Here is a 20111-nt window from a genome sequence, read left to right as displayed (position 1 = left end):
CGAACCAAATCTTTGTTCTCAGAGGAGTGGAAACACTGAATTTGTCAGCTAATAAAGTACTTGTGGGAAACGCAAAGGTCTATTGTAATTAAAATTAGAAGCCAAATGCAAACTCTTTTGCAGTTCCACATGTATGCTCAGTTGTGTTCACAAAAATCTGATTAATTAAGACTACTAAATGTATATTTAGTAGTGGTAATCCATTTATGACAGAGAACAATTATTGGTATTAATTATTGGTATTAATAACATTACCATTTGCAAATTAAAATTCATTATGTATGTGGATAGATTGTAGAACTCGGTTCAAATTACATTTCTTCATCTATATCCATACAATTTAGTCCAGTGCGTTAATACATTGTAATTCTACATTTTCAGAAGGGATTTGGCAGGGCATGGGATTTGGTAGTAAGTGATTTATGCCATGAATACAAATGTCTATACCCAACAGGCCCCACAAGATAAAATTAAACATGGCGAATTTGGAGCAAAGGCACTCCTTCCATTCAGCTAAGACTCCTTATAAGACTATTAGTTAATGAATTGAGCTGGGTATTCCAGCGGACTCCAGATTTAGCTACTGATCCAATAGTGAAGGAGACAATGCTTCTTTAATTTATGCAGGAATGCTATTGTCATTGATATTATTATTATTATTTGTAACTGCTGCACGATGCCAATGTTTTTGTCTGCTAACTAATTAGATAAAAGAAAAGGATTTCAGCACAGCCTTCAGAGTGTTAAAATTAGGCTCTGGCAGCAGTATAGACCCCTGCTGTTTGTCCCTTACTTCAACTCATTCTTCATATTTACCAGATGCAGCCTTACTGTTATTCCCTGGAGGTAGGCAGCACACCAAGGCTGATGAAGCACTTTTACTGCCTTCTAACAGCCTCTGTGCTGTACTCCCCCACATCTGCACATTGCTGTCCCATCACAAATCTCAGGCTAATGCTCCAACAAAGAAGCACACCTGTATAGACAGGGTCCGGTTCTGGATCAAGAAAATTCAGATTAGAATGGGACAGACCATTGTACTGTACATTCTGGCCAGAGACATATAGGAGGTAAGTTGTTAGGATTGATTATTATGAGCAAATACATGATATGTGAATTCCAGGGATTCTGGGGATGTCTGCCTGCAGTTCTAGAGTAATGATTTCCTCAGTGTTTTTTAGTTTTATTTTGTAAGGCCGACGCCTGAAGGTTGCTGGAAAGGTGCTAGAAATAAAAGGCAGGCCGTTATTTTCCCACTGAGCAAGCTGTTGGCAGACTGCCTGCTCCACAGTAAAAGAATTAGTCCATTTACCCTGAGAGGACATCAGGCCCAATAGGTTCTGTATCAATGCATGTCTGATTTTCTTTTTACCAAGGCTCAAATGCTGCTGAATGAATGAATGAATGAATGAATGAATGATCACATTTCTGGTGCATTAACTCACAGGACCAAGACCTGCTAGCTCATCCAGTTTACTGCATTTAAATGTATTTTGCAGCTGCCTTTATCCCAAGCAACTGCCAAAAGACATCAACTCAATATGAAAAGGATGCAAATACCAGTAAAAATTGTACAAAACCAGGTTCAGGTTAATAGTCATTTTTTTGCTCAGTAATACTTCTTTGGGGGGTTCCAAAAATTCATAATGAAAGTCCAAGAACAACTGACCAAAACCACTGGTCTTTATGTTTCTCTAAGTCATAGAAATGAAGTCTTAACTTTGCATAAAATGTGATTGCATTTAATGTGAAGCTAACCATTGTATCTAATTATAGCATTAATTGTATATTTGGATTTCCCATTATAACAGTAAAGACGATTTCCTCCAGGATATTGTAGTCATGCATTGACCGGCTAACAATGTTACCATTAATCCAATTACAAATTTGTGTCAACAGAAGGGGAATAGCACTGTACAAGACAAAGAACAAGCTAACTGCTTGGTTTCAAGTACAAAGATATTACTCTGGTTCTTCATAAAGTAACTGTATTCAGTCCTTTCTAATCTATTCAAACAAAGATAACATATCTTATGCTCTTTAGGTTCTGTAAGCAGTGTAATATAAATAATTACAAGATCCAACTTTGAAAACAAGTTTCAAAATGTGATTAATATTTTTTCTATAGTTTGCATTGTGGTATTGCATAATTGCTAATTGGTTTGTCTCCAAGCCAGTTCACACTCTACACCCACTGGAGGTTGTAGACAGAGCAGTGCCCTCCAGTTCTGAAGAGGTTAATCAAGGGACACTTACAAAGTTCACCTGCTAGGATTTCCTTGCTGCTACTTTGTTTGAAATACAGCATGCTTTGTGACTTCTGCATAAACTCTGCACTATCTAAAGCAGAATTAGAGCAGTTTTTCTTTTCCTGAGAGAATTTGGTTCCTTCCAGGACCCTGATTAAGCAATTAGTAATACTGTATTTAGATAGATAGATAATACTTTATTAATCCCGTAGGGAAATTGATTGATTTCATGTATTTATTAAAGAAAGTGCAAAGATCAAATGAAACAGATAAAAATATAAGGATGCATACTGTATATAGACTCAGTTTGATGTAATATGCAAAGACTGCAACTACCTTACATTTCCATAACCGTGATTATTGATAGCAGCCCATAATTTCCAGTAAAGAGGAAAAATAGAAGTTTCAGACTGCATCATGGAAGAAAAAGTTAACTGTCTTTCTTTTTACTTATTACCTTCCCCATTCCCTTCTGTGGCTGACCTCCAGTCCTTGATTTGTGTGTGCAGGAGAATCCTTACCTGTGCAGCGACGAATGTGATGCCTCCAACCCTGACCTGGCCCACCCTCCCTCGTTCATGAACGACACCGAGCAAGATGGCTTGATCACGTACTGGCAGACTGTCACGTGGAGACGCTTTCCAGACCCCTTACTGGCCAACATCACCTTGTCCTGGGGCAAGAGCCTGGAGCTGACGGACGATATCCTGATCACCTTCGAGTACGGCCGCCCCACCATGATGGTGATGGACAAGTCCATGGACAATGGGCGGACGTGGCATCCCTACCAATTCTACGCCGACGACTGCATGGAGGCCTTCGGCATGCCCCCCAAGAAAGTGCACGACTTGTCGGCCACCAATGTGACCCGAGTCATTTGCACGGAGGAGTACTCCCGCTGGGTGGGCTCCAAGAATGATAAGAACGTGCGCTTCGAGGTGCGGGCGCGGTTTGCCATCTTCGCCGGGCACAAACTGCAGAACATGAACAACCTCTACACCCGTCTGGAGAGCATGAAGGGCCTGAGGGACTTTTTCACCATCACCAACCTTCGGCTCAGGCTCCTGCGCCCAGCCCTGGGTGGCACCTATGTCCAGCGAGAGAACCTCTACAAGTACTTCTACGCCATCTCCAACGTCGAAGTCATGGCGAGGTGAGAAGCTTTGAATCTAGTAACTTATTTCCCAGGATGGCTGTAATGGTTTTATACAAAGTGCATTTTGATCGATTTACAATGAGTGGCTCAATGGATTGGATTAGAAAGGAGTGACATGGTGGACCTTAGGGTAGTGCAGTCAATTCAGAGCTTCAGGATCCTGGGTTCAAGTCTAGATCTGTCTGCATGGAGTTGGTATGTCAAACAGGGCTCAATACACTGCGCATGTTACAGAAGTGACATCACCCACTTCAAACCTAGATAGCGTAGAGTTCTGCTGTGGCAAAGGACCCAGTCTCTTACCGCAATGGAGTTTGGCGCTCTCTAGGGAGTAACACTCCAAGCCCATGAATGACCAAGATTGAATCCTCGCAGAACAGAGCTACTATACCTGCATTACACATTTTCTCTGTTTGCATGGATTTTCTAGGTGTTAGGAATTAGCAGTGAGGACCCTATGCAGAAAACCAGGGCAAACTCCAAACGACGTAGTCGAAAGGCCAATGCAAGGTCAGAAAGCCATAGGTAAACTAGCCGGTGCAAAAGTACAAATAACCAGAGGCGGAGCCGTAATCCGTAAGGGAGCCGAAAGTTAAAACCAGCACGAGAGCAAAAGTACCAAAACCGAAACCAGGAGACGTAGACGGAGAACAAACCAGGGTCAGGAAGCCAAAAACCAAGTAGTGAATCCCAGTAAGACTGGGAGTAGCTCTAGCCAGGAAAACCCTAACACTGAGCACTGGGAAGAGTGTGAAGCAGCATTAAATAGGCTGGGGAAAAGGGCTAATTGGGAACTGAGGTGGAATGCCGATTCCTCCAGGGTCATGGCGTAACACTAGAGGTCTAGATCAATTGGTGTCTGTAAACTGCCCCCTGCATCTGGGCCCTTTAATGAACTGGCATCCTGTGCAGGGTGTAGTCCTGCATTGTGCCCTGTATCTGCCAGTGTAGCCCCGGGCTCACCACGACTCTGTAAGGATAAAGTGGTTACTGAAAATAGTAGGATGGGTTGGAAGGCCATGTTAGCTATCAAATATCGGTACATAAAGTTGTCATAGATATTGGCCACCATTCTCCATTCCACACTCCACTACTGTGAGTGACAATGCTGAACATGATGTTCTTTTTTAAACAATTGAATGAAAACAGGAAATGCTGCATGCAAATGAAAATGCTACCCAGTACACTTTGGCTATCCTGCCTCTAAATTATGATCATCTTCAATTTTGGTGAACTCAGATTTTTCCGTCTCTTGTAATTTTTGTCTACCCAATTCTCACGCATATTGAAGATGGGATAGAAATCTATAATATAACTAATGACTTTCACCTTCTTTACTCAAGTAAGGCTTTACACAACTACTGTAAAAAGACAGTACCTCGCAGTTCTGCAGTATCACCTCAGCTGCCACAGGCTCTCTATGGAACGGAAAAGTATTCTGCAAACACAGTGCTAGACATTGCAAAGAGACTGTGCACCAGGGCCTTTAATTCGATTTTTTACAGCTTACGTTAATTCAACAAACACATGCTGTTGAGCAGGTAGGGTTCTTCCATAAAGCAATCAGATTTCACCATGCATTTATTCAGTATTTATAATAAATTTCAGATTGCCAGAAAGCTGCAAGTGTGATAAATGAAGTATAGCAATTCCCCATAATGACTTAATTGAACCAGAAGTTTCAGGACTTCAACTCCAAGGTGGCTGCTGGCTGACAGTGAAGAATGGTACCGAATGAAACTACACTGTATGATATTTGCTTCAGCAAGGATGTTTATTATTATTATTCTGATTGATTAAACACATTGGTCTCTGAATGGTATTTAATGTCAACTGAGGACTGAAAACAATACACTAAGCAAGATTATATGAAACAAAGCTTGTGAGGGCAATTGCTTGTGAGGGACAGAGCTCCAGTAAGGTCTTAAGGTGATGCTGAGCTGGCTCATTTCGTGAAGTCAGATCCCGTCTTTCGCTTTTCAATAACTGTCCTGTAAGTATTGATCAAAAATGCAACTGGAGACAGATGAAACATATCAGGAAAAAAAAATCCCATCTCAGCCGTGGAGCCGAAGATGAACAGAGATGAAAGAGCAAGCCTTTTTTTGCTGACATCTAAATCCAGAGCTTTTTTTACCTCTGAATTTAGTAACACTGAGGCAAATATAAACTCTGTGATAAAATGAATGAGGTTAGTTCTTCCCCTACCAGTAATATAATCCCCCAATCAATAGTTATTTCAGGATATTGGAAAAAAGGAGAAGAGAGGGAGGCCGGCTGACTACACTGGATTGAGAGCACAGTGTTATCCGTTTATTCAAGTTCAAATTGGCAAAATGAACCATATTGCAAACCAGGGTCTGCATGAGGCGGCATGAAGTGTTTAGCTGTCTATTACTTGAAATGTAATGCATTAACTTACAATTTCACCATAAGTGAGCCAAAGGAACATACATGATGATGATGATGTTTCCTAAATGGAGATTTAAATAAAAGACGTTGAAGTTTTTCATTGTTTTGCTTTACAACATAACATTAAGATGACTGTAAAAAAGGACTTCTGGTTCAGTTAAAAGGATCTTTTAAAATCAGTAAGTGTTGAGGAGAGCATAGAGTTGTAATCTTTAGCTTGTGTTCTAATTTCTTTTAATGTAGTGCACATTTAATCCGTAATGTAACAAAACAAGCACTGATACTGTTATCACTTTCTTGCCTCTCGAAAAAGCTGTTTATATAGTTAAAGTTGTAACTAAGTTTATATAGCAGAAGCCTGGTTTATGGCTTAAATTAAAGTTGAATTATAAGGCAGGAAAAACACTGTAGCACTGTTTCTGAAGTGCATTAAAACAGATCATTTAAACATTTTAGCAAATAGTTCAAATGGATATTTCTGAATTCTTCAACATAAGACAGACAAATTGCTGACCTTACAACAGTTGATCTCTCTCACATGGTCTTTTTCACTCATATGTTTTTAGATGTCTGTTTAACAAGACTACACTTTAATTCCAGAACTACCAGCAAAATGAAAGCAAGAGCAATTGTTTTTGGAGTGGCAGAAAGCATGAAAAACACTCTCTAGGAAACCTCTATGATAGGATAAATGAGCATATTGAGTAATCAAATGAAAAGTATCCACAAATACCGAGTTAAATGCATATTGTATATTTTATGTATGGATTCTTATTATTACTACAATGGTCTGTAGAAGAATGGTAAAGACTTGGCTTACATTAAAGTCAGGATAGAAGTTTATTAAGTCCATGTTTCTAAACTACACCAGGGAGGATTAAATCATAAAAAGGGCTTCTAGCAGTCTCTCAACCATCTTTTCCAAAAGCACTTAGCAAATGAGCTCTGGAGTCTAAAGAAATAAATGGGGAAGGTAGATGTGTTAATAAGATCTCTGTACTGTCAAGTGTAGCCGATACTTCCTCTACAGTTCATTTCCTCTGTAGTTAACAGCGGTAATCAGCTGTAATTGAAGTTAATCAAGTATAAAAACAAAAGGCACCTGTTTCTTGTTGAGTAAAATACAATAATATCTCATTGATTGAAATCTCTAACAGTTATTGACTTATCTATAAAACCTATTTTAATGGTTATTTTATTAATGTTTATTTTATACTGGTTGCAGATTTGGACATTTCAGGATTATTGCCAAAAGTGTTAAGAGACTTGGTAAATTTCTTTTTTTTTATTATGCACTTATTTCAACCATCATTATGTCTTCAATATTGTTTAACAAGTCTAATGGTCAGTTTGAAAAATCTGCAAAGCAATTTATACCCATGTACAAATCTGTAATGACTGAAATTGATGACAATTATATCTAAACTGCTTCTGTACATGAAACCGTAGGCCCAGGGTGCTCACAGAAAACATTGTTTATCAATAAGCAGAGAACCTGATAGCCCTTTAAGCACATTCACAAGACAGCAAAAGAGGAAATCTTCAGGTAAATATAGCTCTGTCAATAAGTTGTAACCTTGGTTAGATTTATGGGGAGAAAATAAGACAGAGGTCAGATAGCACAGAGCACTGAGAATGGGATTGGAAAAATAGTGCAACAATTTCATTAAAATTAGTTAGGAATAATGAAGTAGCATAATTCCCCTTAAAAATGTAATTAAATGAATTGCAAACAGTATTGCTAAAGACTCAAATCATAACCCGTAAGTCATAATTACAGTGCCATCAGAACATGAGAGAAGCCAGCTGTCATTTCAAATTAGACCACCATAACATAGATTCTAGACAATAACAAATATTGAATATTGTAACAATACATTTGTTATTGTTGACTGAATCAGTGTGATGAGCAGAAATCCCAGGCCAGGATATGGTCTCTTAGGTAGATTTCCAGCACCAGGAGCCAGACAATGCCTGCCCATCATGGGAGAGTTCAAGGCCATTGGGTGTCCTAAGGGTTTGCATCACCTTAAGAGTCTCATTCTTCTGTTACTTTGGTACAGGAGAGGAAAAAATGTTACTTTTCAAAACAGTCCAATATGTTAGTTGTTAGTTGAATTTCAAATTTCTGGGTGTTATTTGGAATATTCATCCATCCATTTTCTAACTGCTTTATCCTATTCTGAGTCACAGGGGAGCCAGGAAGCGATGGGCAGAGGGCAGGGTACACCATGGATGGGAATGCCTGTCTATCACAGGGCGCACACAGACACAGATACAGACACACACACTCTCACACCACAGCCAGTTTCCCCAGAATCCAGTTAACTTACAAGTATGTCTTTGTACTGTGGGAGGAAACTGGAGCACGCAGAGGACACCCACGTGTACATGCGAAGAACATACAAACTTCACACAGATAGCACCCCAGGTCAGGAAGTAAACTCAGGGCCCCAGTGCTGCAAGATAACAATGCTAGCTACTGTGCCACCATACTGCCCTATTTGGAATTATTTGTTTTTCCAGGCTTTTTTCTTTTTCTGTACGGGGCTCTTACGACACAAAATTAATGTTATGCCCTTGCCTGTAAATGTGCAGTTTCAAATGCATAGGATAAACCTGGCGGTATGGGGTCAGTTTTTCAATGGAAACATGAGCTCTACCCTTTTGGGTTGTCCATCACATGAGAGAAGACTGTTCTTGTCATAGACCTCAGAGACTGAAGTACACATGTGCTTGCGAAGCTTATACCATACTGTAGAATGAGAGAGGAACATCCTAGAGTTCTGGTCTCAGACTGGAAACCTATTATTCCTGTCCCAGGATCCATCATTTTTGGATGAAACTGTCCAGATTCGAAATGTTTTGTGTGGCAGGTATCAACTGGAACAAACTATCGGTACAGAATGTCTGGAAGCACCATTCCTTGAGTTTGTAATTTTCCAAGGCTGAATCTGTTTTAAAGGTCTTGTTTAAGCCATCAGAATGAAGTTGTTCCCACAGAACGAGGGATCAAATATTAACACATTTATGTTAGTAAAAGCAAAAAAATACAGTTTGAACGTAAAGCTCATAATTGTATTTTTTAACAGCATATGGTACTAAAGATGAAATCTATGTGAATGTTGCCATTGCTACATTTTAAAGAAATCCAAAGCGAAAAAGTAATGTACATCTACATTCTTTACTTAAAGCTTTACTCAAAGTTCTGTACTTTTCAAGCACATCCGTGACCTAGTAATGTTTTTTTTTTGCTTTTAACCAATGAGGAAAAAAAAAAACAAACACACAGGTTGAACAATGCAGAGAAAACTTCAATTGCTTGCAAGCCTCAGGACGTTCCTTATATCCCTCTTGGGGCAACATCAATTTCTCTCCTTCGCCTGCCACGCTTTTGTATTGTTATGTACAAAGCATCCCTGTCTCAGAGTGAACGGTTCTTAATGTTGTCGCTTGTGGAGCATTCCCACAGCACAAATTTATTTTTTAGCCACTCTAAGCTATGAAGAAGTAGTTGAAAACAATTCCGGAGCACCCAAGTGAAATCAAATCTTTGGTTAAATCTTGGTGAAATCCTGAATCTAACAATTAGGCTCCAGACTGGTCAGTTTTTTGGATAAAAACCAAGCCCTCACCTGGTTATTTTTATACTAACTGAATACTGTAGGCCAAAGACAATGGTCAGCAATGGGCCTGTCTCAATTGGAGCAAATGCTGATTTTTACGCAGCGTAGGCAAGTCCTTCTTGCCTAGAGATCAAATGAACTCTGACTCATATTATCTCATTTTTCCACTAATTCAGAATTGTGATTAATCAATTGCATTTGCGTAATTTAAAGAAATATTGACAATCCCAGCCTACTTGTAGTACGGAATTATTTTCTTAATTCCTCATATCACTGTAAAAGGTAAAGGCAAAGTCTGTACCGGTGTTACCGTGACTCACTGGGCCAGACCTCCTCTCAGTTTAAGTGCGCTAGAGATTCCCCACCTGGATGGATATCAGTGTGTTTCAGGGATGATTTCCCAGAAATGCTGGTTCCCACTTGTACAGCTGGGTGAACTGGAACAACTAGGGTACAGTACCTCACTCCAGATACAACAGCATTGTCTGTAGCAGAGACTTGAACCCACAGGTCAGGTTTACTTACTATGCTATGCTACACTGCCCCACCCATATTGTACTGCAAATGCTCATTTAGTTCACAAAGCAATTGGTAATGCCTTTGAATAAGAAGTAATGCATATATAGACATATTATATGTACTGATGACGCACACACTACAGAGCTGTTGTTGCTAATATCCAGTTTCTCATTCATCAGCGCTAAAACACAAGCAGTTCCCAGAGCACAGCCCTGATCAACATCTTGCGTTACCATAAAGGTTGTGTTTAAGACAAAGACACAGTGTGAATATGTCGCACACTGTTCTTGGCAGTTAAATAAGGATTCCCCAGAACCCTGGAGAGGTGATCTGTCCTCTTTAACTTGAAGAAAAACTACCTCCACAGAAACACATAGATCTAACTCTACAGTATTCATCCATAACCTAACCTGAATCCTGTAGACTAGACTATATGATCTTTGGCAAAGCAATTAAGCAGTTTAATGTACAGTAAAAGCTGTCTGTAGCTAATTTTAACTGCTAGGAAGAATCCTTACATTGAGTCATGAGCATTTTAAAGGAGAAAAAGATGAGCCAAAAAAATGGCAATCCCTGTATTGCACATAATATTAGACAGGACAGGTTTATGAAATTAACTCCACGTTTAAGTGAACTGGCAAACTTCACTTTTGTTAAATTTGAATTTACTCCTGCTAGGCAGAATTTACAATATAATATGATTAGAACTGCCTACTGGGCCCATAAATCTGGAATGCTTTGAAATTGTTTTAAAACTGCCTTTGAGGGAATAAAATCACTTATTTCAGACAGCGTTAAATAGACTGATTTGTTCACTTACTGACAAAGACATTTTTCAGGACTCACACAGTGAATCAGAACTGTATGAATACCTGTAAGTTATCTTTTATACCTCAGTTAAAAGACTGACAATAACAAATGTAAATTATACATAATGGAAAAAATAAATTATGAAAACAAAAACCATACTTCTGAAAAACTGACCTTTTATTTCAGATATTATTATTTCACTGTAACAAGATTGTTTGCAGTACTCCCCACTGGTAGGTAACAATGTCTATTCACCACAGTTTATAAAGGGCTGGCTATTGGGCATTGTATCATAATAAATTCAATATTAACAATAATCACTCCAATTTCTCATTAAAATAATGTCCTGTGCTTTTATTTACCTCATTGAGCACAAGTTTGAGTGACATAAAAATAGAAATTACAAATGCCCAGAGGAAACACATTGAGCTTTTTCTATCCCAACCAGTAGATATGAAATCACTCTCATGACTCAATTTCAGAGCATTCTCTGGCGCCCTCCAATCTCTCCCCCCCAAACATTAAAACACTGTCAAGCTACTGTTTCTGTGATCAAGGGAGTACATCATAACTCAGGTCCATGATATTGGAATATCTGCATTTAGCAATGCTTTAATTTGTTATTCTTATATTGTGTCCCTTTGCATAGAAATGGTGTATTGATATGTAGCTTCATATTTCGCATTCAGTCAAGAGAGCACCTCATGCATAGATTGTTGACAGGTACTGGCAGATTTAAATTGCCATTTTTAAGATCCCACTGCACAGAAATGCCACAGAATCTGTACAGTGATTCGAGAGATCTGAGTGCTCTTTGGAGCCCTGGAGAGTGACGCCACTGTAACAAGCTCATAATAACATCCTGAGTCCTTTTGCAATTCCCCTGTTTCAAGCTCAGTAGATTAATGGATGGGCATAGATCTATTTGACCCAAGTTTCAGCACTGAGATCCCTAGATTTGATTTGCTGATTCAGACTTACTGTGAGCCCCTGACCACTTAGCTTTCAAACCTAAAATATCAGTCCATTAATGGTGGAGATTAAAATTAAGAGCCTAGTGGACTAATGTTATTTTAACAACCTCATTATAATGTAAAAGCCCTGTGATATATATATGCCACATTATAGTTGAATTGTCTTTCATAGACTCTGTGCAAGCATCGTTTTCTTGACTCTTGCAGTGACTGTTAGTTGTTGAGGATCTCCCCTATATTATCCTTTCAAACTCAAGGTTCTGTCAATCCTTCTGGCAATATTATTTGAAGGACTACAGAGGTGTTAGTCTCATTCTTTTGTTGTTGTCTCAGTTTAGCCCCTGACAACATATTTTAAATTGATAACAGACGTGTCCCCTATTTTGTCAAGGACACTAAGGAAGCTAAAATGCCGACTCCTGTGGAATAGTGATATCCTGCCTCGGAAGTGCTTTTTTTTTTAACCTCACGACTGATAAAATATGGTCTCCCGATGTATTTAATGGAAGCTCAAGTCACAGAATCAGCGATAAGCCATCATGTAGGATTCAGTAACTCGGAAGCATTTTTACAGACAGCTTTAACTAAAGTTGCTTTTGCTCTGCCATGTTTTGAAGCAAGTCAGAGTCTTCAATTAATTCTGCAGAAGCAAATAACTTGCCCTAGTTCCTTTATAGGCCCTGCCTTTGTTGCTGTACAGGCAGCAGGGTGTACGTAATGAGGAAACCATAACGAACAGTCCCTGTTCTGTTGAAATACGGAACATGAAGCATTCGGTTTTGTTCTCAGGAGATCATGCTATGTTTGCCTCTAAAAGCATCACACTGTAGGAGAGGCACTTTTCGAGAGAAAGCTATTGCCTTGCTAGAGGAAATGCTATACTAACTACAGATCCACCATGTGGCAATAGCATAATTTCTCAGTGTTTACTAATGCTGTGTTGCAATTTATAGAACTGAAATGGACTGTGGAGCTTAGGGATTAAAGAAAGATTGATAAAGATATATCTTCATTTGTGTTTTTGTGTAGAGAGACATTCTCAAGATTGAGAATTACTGTATTGCATTATGTAATTACCCTGAATCTATAATCATTTTGTTACTTGCTTTTAGATAAATGAACATTAATGAGTTACCCACCTCTGTTTTGCATGGCCTTTTAAATGTCCTCCAAATCTGGATATCCAGTGCAGTATGCTTACCACAACTATTCTATTGATTCTTGCTTCCTAATGTACAGTATATTCTGCTAGGATGCAAATATAATAAAGCCGAGACAAGCATCTCTAGCATGATGGGAACTACATCTCAGGTTCAGAACTGATGTTTGTCCTTGAGAGCAGAGCATCAATATACAGCTGTGTTCATAGTTAATAATATTTTTTTAACTTTTCTTAAATGAAAATGTTCTGTTTGCATTGTCAAACCAATGAACAGGGGCACCTGTATAGAGTCTGTTAGGCAGGACATAATGTTTGTGAATGACAACAGCATTTCATTAACACATTTGCAGTAAGGTTGAACAAAGTGTGGCCGAGAGAGACAAACAGACACATGTAAGGACTGCAAACACAAGCTCTTATGGATTAAAGTCAAAGTCAAAGGGTGAGAGTGTCCAAATCCAAATCTTTCTTCTTTATTAATGTTAATTAATTTGTAAGGCTTTAAGGGCAGGGCATTAGTAAGAAAGAAAATTGAACGTAAGCATGCAAATAAAGCTTAGTTTTAAAAAAATCAGGTTACATTTGTAATAAATATTTTTCTGTAAAAGCCCAGGGCCCACTCAGCAATCACACACCCCCTGTGTTGGTGTGTAGTGGGGCAGTGTAGCACTTGAACTGGGTAAAAACACACTCGAGAATGGAAACCATAGTGGATCATGTGAAATAATAAGTAGACAACATCCAGACAAGAGTCTGCCTCAGCAGGTCGTCCTGATCGTATAGTGCTCAGGATTTTGTGCTGTGGCCGCAAAAACTCAGATTTGTATCCGGATCACGGCAGGAGTAGACTGGAGAATCCCCTAACATCCAGTCACTATTATTTCAAGAGAAGGAAAATGTCCCGGACAAAAACTAGCAACACAGGCATTTGATACCTTTTGCCTTTAATGGCTGGCAAGCCTCTTATGATATTTTTATTTCTTCCAAGTTGCAGGATGTTTAACTTCATGCCATGTTTTACCATATCACTGGTTCATAAAAATGAATCCTAATTGATTATCCTAGGATCTGCTGCATTATTGAAAAACAGGAGAAAGTGGCTTTCTTTGAAGTCAGCAGTCTGATGGCACCCCTAAGCTTACATAAGAAACCAGCAAAACTACACTTCTGTCTTGGTCACTGTTGAAACACACCCATGCATATTAGAAACAGACATAGATATGTAGTAGTGATGATAACTCCTATATTTTTATTTAATTTTTTAGTATGCAATATTTGTCTGCCATTTCAAAATATATAAATACTAGAATTGACAACCACGGTTCTTACTTTAATTATTTATACACCTTTACTAGCGCTTGTTAGAAAGAATGATTATTCTACAAGCATAGAATAAACATTCATGACAAATGCTTACAGGATCTTTAAACTGGCAGTATTCATCATGCATAATTAAGAGAGTACTGTTGTTTTATTGTGGTATTGGTACTTAGAGCTGTTTGCAGCTGTAAAGTCTTTACTTTTCACATTGCTTTTGTCATGTCTCCAGGCAAGCATTTGACCTTTGGTCTCTGAAGAAGAATAAATCAAGAAACTCTGTAAAAATGCCTCAATCTCTTGAGGTGGAGGAATTATACAAAACCTTTTGGTGAATTTGTATTGATGAGTAGCTCAAACATTGAGCACTCTTCAAATCACCAAGCTCATAGCATGCTAAGGTCACTGTGGAGGTTACATTTTAAATGCTTAATGCATACCTAAAGTCAAAGAAAGTCAAGAGGTCAAGTGAGCCCATTCACAGGCACTGTATTTTTGAGATGTGTTTAACATTAGTACAAAAACACATTAACAATTAGTAACTGGTCTGCTAACGTGGAGTGTTTTTTTTTGTTTTGTTTTCCAAATAGATTTTTCTTATTAATTATGTTTTGGGCAGGATTTGTTCTTCTACAACATTTCTGTTCATTTTCAATTGATCGATTTGAGTATGCACTAGTGGCTCTTTATTGGTATGCAGTTTGCTAAGAAGCTGGAGGGCAAGATAGTCTGACTGATGGTACACTTGATGGTTTTGAGGAAATAAAGACATTAACCCATAACTCTTCGGAGTCTACTGTAAGCTGCTTTCTATCAAACAACTATGAATAAATATGAGATTTCTCTCCTGTATGGTTCATCAGGCCACCGTAGATGGATGCATTGAATTAGATTAACAATAAGAAACCAACACAAGATTAATCAGAGAAAATGAGGTCTCAACAAACTATGAAGGATCATGGCAAAGTTTGTTCAACTGTTACATTTTGTTATAATTAAGGAATCTAAAAACACAAGAAGGATATGATCAAACAGTGACCATTCAGCCATTCCTGTATTGGTTTAAAAAGTCTATTTTTACATTGAAAGGATGATTTTTAAGTGTTGAATAGCTTCATGCTTTGACCCTAATGTGTAAAGGAGATGCTGCAGAAAGAAAGGACAGAACATGAAACCTAAGAAGAGTTATTCAAGCAAGATTACCACAGGAAATGCATCTTCTTATGGGCTGTGCTGTTTCAAGGACATGCAACAATCTGCACAACATAGTATCTTCTCCAGATCTTTCAACAAACTATAGCAGTATGGCTAAAGTATTGTGCCACATAAATCTTCAATTTGAGGGCTATATTATTCATTTGTCGGTAATTATACTGTCATCTTCAAAGATGACTGGACACATGCATCGCCTCAGAGGTAATTCCACGTTTCCACAATGTATTCCACATGTTCCCCGCACTTAGGCAACTTTGAAATCTTTAAAAGAAAGGCAGCCCCTTGAGATGCTAGACACCCCAGGCACAAATAGCTTTTTAGCCTCAGTCTGCACCCCAGGGCAGAGAACAAAAGCAACCATCCCAAAGAACAAAACAGAATTTTTCATCAACAAACAGTCTCCTCATCAATTTTTCATCTTCCTGTTCTCAACGGTGCATGTTTTTGGACAGCCTCTGATTCAATACGTGAATGTATACCTATTCCACAGCTCAGAAATCAGAAGAAATAGGTTAACGCCTGCCTCTATTCAAACAGTTTAATGTAGATTTTAAAAAGTAACTTTTTTACAGAGCATGATGAATTTCTAGCATTCCTACACAGCATTTTATATCATCATCTTTATGTATAGTGATCTAGTAAAGAGAGCAGAAAAAACAATGAATTGCTAGATCGCCAATGCTGGGATTCTACAGTGATCTGAAAGTACTAAACGTGGACTAGAAAATAACAGAGGTTTTTATCTACAGTATGCAAATGCTGTGAAACAGTAATACAGAATGATGCAAAGTTAATTTCTCTGCTGTGCACTGTGGGAATACTAGCTGTCACAGAGGGCCAGAGAAGGTCTCCAACAGAAAAGGCTAGGAAGCACCTAATTAGGAAAATTCATTTCCATCTCTGCAACATCAGAGAAAGCTCACCTTAGTCAGCATGTACACTAAAACAAAGAATCCTGCTGTGTGTAAATATTGTCACTTCCTAAACGTAGCATATGGAGGGGGTGTGAGCTGAATTTGCAGTATTAGCACTTCAGTAGTTGTTGCAACAGAGGGTGTGAAAGTTCTGTTCACTTTTCCAAAGGTGCTACTCATTCCAGTGTTGAGGAAGGATTCCTTTCTTCTAAAATGTGCCACCATGCTGAAAACATGCTTCTTAAATTAACATCTTGGTCTCCCATGACTGTTGGAGTGTGGAGTGCATAAAATGTTGTCTTGAGAGCCCCACTTGATAAAAAATGAATAGAATTGCCAATTTCTGCTGCAACAGCATGAACTTTCTATTTAAACAGGGATAAAACTGACAGTGGAAGGCAAACAGGTAGCTAGATGTGGCAGTGAACAAGAGTTATCTATAACGCATTGCCATATATAAACATTCTGATCAATGTCTGATTTCTCTATAGCAATATTTAAATGATATAAAAAGAGACAGAAGATATTTAATGTGTATATCAGTCACTAGAAATGGGCAACCTGAATCATACCCAAGTATAAAGAGTGTGAGCAAAATAATCATTAGTACCTTTTTAGGAGTTTACTCCAGTTATTCTAATTACTTTTCTAACAGGATTGTCTTACACTCTGATTCAGGTGTTCAAAAACGTTTCTTAAATGCAACTCTCATTATTTAAGCTTCCATTACACAGATTGATGGTAGGAACGTCTAACATTCTAACTGCCTTTGCCCCGAGCCCTTCTGGCTCATTGTGTTTGGAAGACCTGGAAGTATAAGGATAAGAACATGATGAATATGCACTTCATTGTGGCCATTAAGATACTGAAAGGGTTTATTGAAATTCCTACAGAAAGTCAAAGCACCTTCTTTTTTTTGTCACTGATATTTGCTGTAAGGGTAGAGACAGAATTTGCTGCTTGGGGTTGAATGTGACAAAACAGCTCCTACAAGAAATCTGTCCTTGTCATGTACTGCTGCTGACGTTTTCCTTGCATTTTCAACTCCCATGTAAAAAAGAAAACTCTAATTCTCTTGTACCAAGTACTGAAGATGCTTTTTTCTATACCCTGGAAATTATTCACAGAAGCAAACCTCCACCATGTGTCTCAAGGTTGTTTGTAATCCCACACATACTGTCACCAGCTAGATAACAGTTGTGGTTGGACCCACATGAGCTCATTAGGACCCAAAGCTACTGTAAAAGAGGGCAAAAAAAAGACAAAAGCATTTCCTAGACTACAGTTTGATGTCGACTGTGATATACAGTATAAGTTCGTTAAAAGGCCAACCAAAGTACAGACCAAAGGCAAATTAAATTTGAATTTAAAAAAGTAAGAATAATGTCTTCACTTGCGCCGATTAAAGTCACCCTCATACCTCAGATACATCAGCACATTTTTGCACTAGTTTCTTTAATTTCTTTGATTACCGTTTAAAGAAGATGAGAAGACATTTTTTCCACTGTTACAGTATACTTTTAAAAAAACTTTATCCCACAGAGCAATAGCTATGCACGAGTGGTCACTTTGAAACACATTACACTTATTAAAAATAACTCAGATTTATACTTTGGTGCAGCCAGTTTATGAAGATCTAGCTTGGCTGCAGTTATATTCAATTTGACTTCCTCATTTTCATGATTACCATTTTTTGTAAAACCTTTATGTTTACCAAACAAAACAAAATGGCTTGATCAGATCATGGTAAAGCTGTAGTTCAACTGAGCAGTAAGGTGATTAGTTTTGGAGTTAAAACTGCTCTGTAAGGTGAAAAAAAACCTCTAGGGTCAACTGGCTGCCCAATCCCTTTGGGCATGGGAAAACTAGGAGAAATACAATTTTGTTTCCTTGTTGAAATAGTTGCATTTTGTTATTTTCCAAGTTATGTCCCATTTCCCTGTTAAAAAGATCTGGATCTGAAAGGGAAATATGCACTACAGTATATGTTAGCATAAAGTAGCCATAAACTGATTGTAACGAAATGTAAGTCTGGTTTCTTTGCTAATACTTTGTACTCTGCTTCCATTTTATCCTGTTATGAATGAAAAGCTTAAGTTCTTGGCTATGTTTAATTGACTATTCTAAATTGTTCTTTACTTTGTGGCTTTGGGCTGGTGTCCTGTTCAGAAGAAAGAGAAGCAGTCTTGTACTCTGTGGCATGATGCTCAGCAGATAAAGTGAAATCAGAGGATCTCATTCATCCACGTCTTGACAGAAGCCAGTTTAAGTTGAACAACATGGTTGGGTAGTATGATCCAGACTCCCACAACCATTTGTGTAGCAAACTGCGTCCCGATCTCTGATCTGAACTATGCCATGCCTGTATTGTCAGGTTTGCGTATTACTGTTGATTGTGAAGATGTCCCCTGGGATGCCTTTGAGAGATTTTGGATAGTTGAATCAGATTTCCACATAGCCTTCTCTTTTCAAGACTAAAACATTCAGTTTTTTCAGCTTGTCATTGGACTGCTTCCAGAATAGCAATATGTTCCTTTTACTTCCACGAAGGCCTTTATCGGTCTAAATAGTGGATTACACATTAGGAGCGTTCCCCTGCCCTTAGTTTTCACACCAACTGTGGGCCAAAAGCAGACCTTATGGGCTTTGCTCTTCCATTCCAGATTGCACACAATGTTGGTCAGGGTTTGCTCCCAGCATAGCAGCATGGTTTTGGCTTCAAAGCAAGCAACAGCTTTCTTTTTTTGTTTTACTGAAACTGCAGGACAGTGCCCTCCACAGACACAGGGCTGGACTGTCATTTGGCTCAATAGACGTGTTTTTTTTTTGTTGCATGAGCCCTTGAGCTTCAGGGACAAGGCTGAAAATAGCATTTAAATGTGTGATCGCAAATTCCCATTCCCATGGTTCCTGAGATTTCATGACATCTACTATGCTTTTACAGACTACCACAGTGAGAAAAGTTACTTGTAGAAATTAACCTACACTGCCGAAGGTGTGCCATTCAACTTTAATCCACAGCAGAAAAGAGAGGTTTTTGCATCATACAATCATTACCTTACCTTAGACTATTAATACATGTTGCACAACATTTGTTTCTGTAGTGGTGAGTGGTTTGCAATATATAATGACTATCCTTAGACAAGCCTTATTCATCCCTATGGGAGGGCACCAGGTTTGGTACAGCTGACTTTAAATTTCCCTTTAAACTAAATTATTATTTCCTTAGTTTTTTCTTGGTTTATAAGTGTGCATCTTTAAATTTCATCCATTCATAACTGGAAATGTTCATGGCAATAACAATACATAGGAATTTAGAAAACCTCTACATGTTGTATTGGTAGATTTTGAAGGTGCTTGAATCAATTCAATGCTTTCTCTTTGTATTTCAAGATCCTCATTAAATCAAGACCCACAGAATTCTGGCTGTATTAAGCGCTGCATTAACACATGTAGCATTTTTTTCAATTGATGACTTGCTTATACTTGCAGACTTTTTAAACATTAATGTGGATTGCATTCATACATTATTTGTGCCAGGGGATAGTAGCAGGAAGCAAACATTCCTAAGCAGACTGTCCCCAGGAGCATACAGACGTAAACAGCTTTTAAAAGGCTCACGAGTTTGAAACAGATGCACAAAGTGCCCTGGGTTTTTTGATGGCTAAGCATGTAACATATACGAGCAGGACAAGATGGGAATTTGGGGGTTAATCCAGTATTACATCAAAGTAAGGCACTTTATGTAAGATGCATT

The 20111-nt window shown here is 38.4% G+C and overlaps 1 protein-coding gene across 1 annotated transcript in view; it reads left to right on the top strand.

The window, feature by feature from the left end:
* Positions 1-20111, top strand: part of ntng2b (netrin g2b) — a 71012-nt gene that overhangs the window by 12808 nt on the left and 38093 nt on the right. The window contains exon 3 of the mRNA XM_088940661.1: positions 2759-3402. Within this exon, the coding sequence (XP_088796787.1) occupies positions 2759-3402 (644 nt within the window). The remainder of the gene's footprint in view (positions 1-2758; positions 3403-20111) is intronic.

Source organism: Atractosteus spatula, chromosome 23 (genome assembly GCF_055471065.1).
Source record: "Atractosteus spatula isolate fAtrSpa1 chromosome 23, fAtrSpa1.hap1, whole genome shotgun sequence".
Classification (NCBI taxonomy): domain Eukaryota; kingdom Metazoa; phylum Chordata; class Actinopteri; order Semionotiformes; family Lepisosteidae; genus Atractosteus; species Atractosteus spatula.
This window is presented reverse-complemented; position numbering and strand designations above follow the sequence as displayed.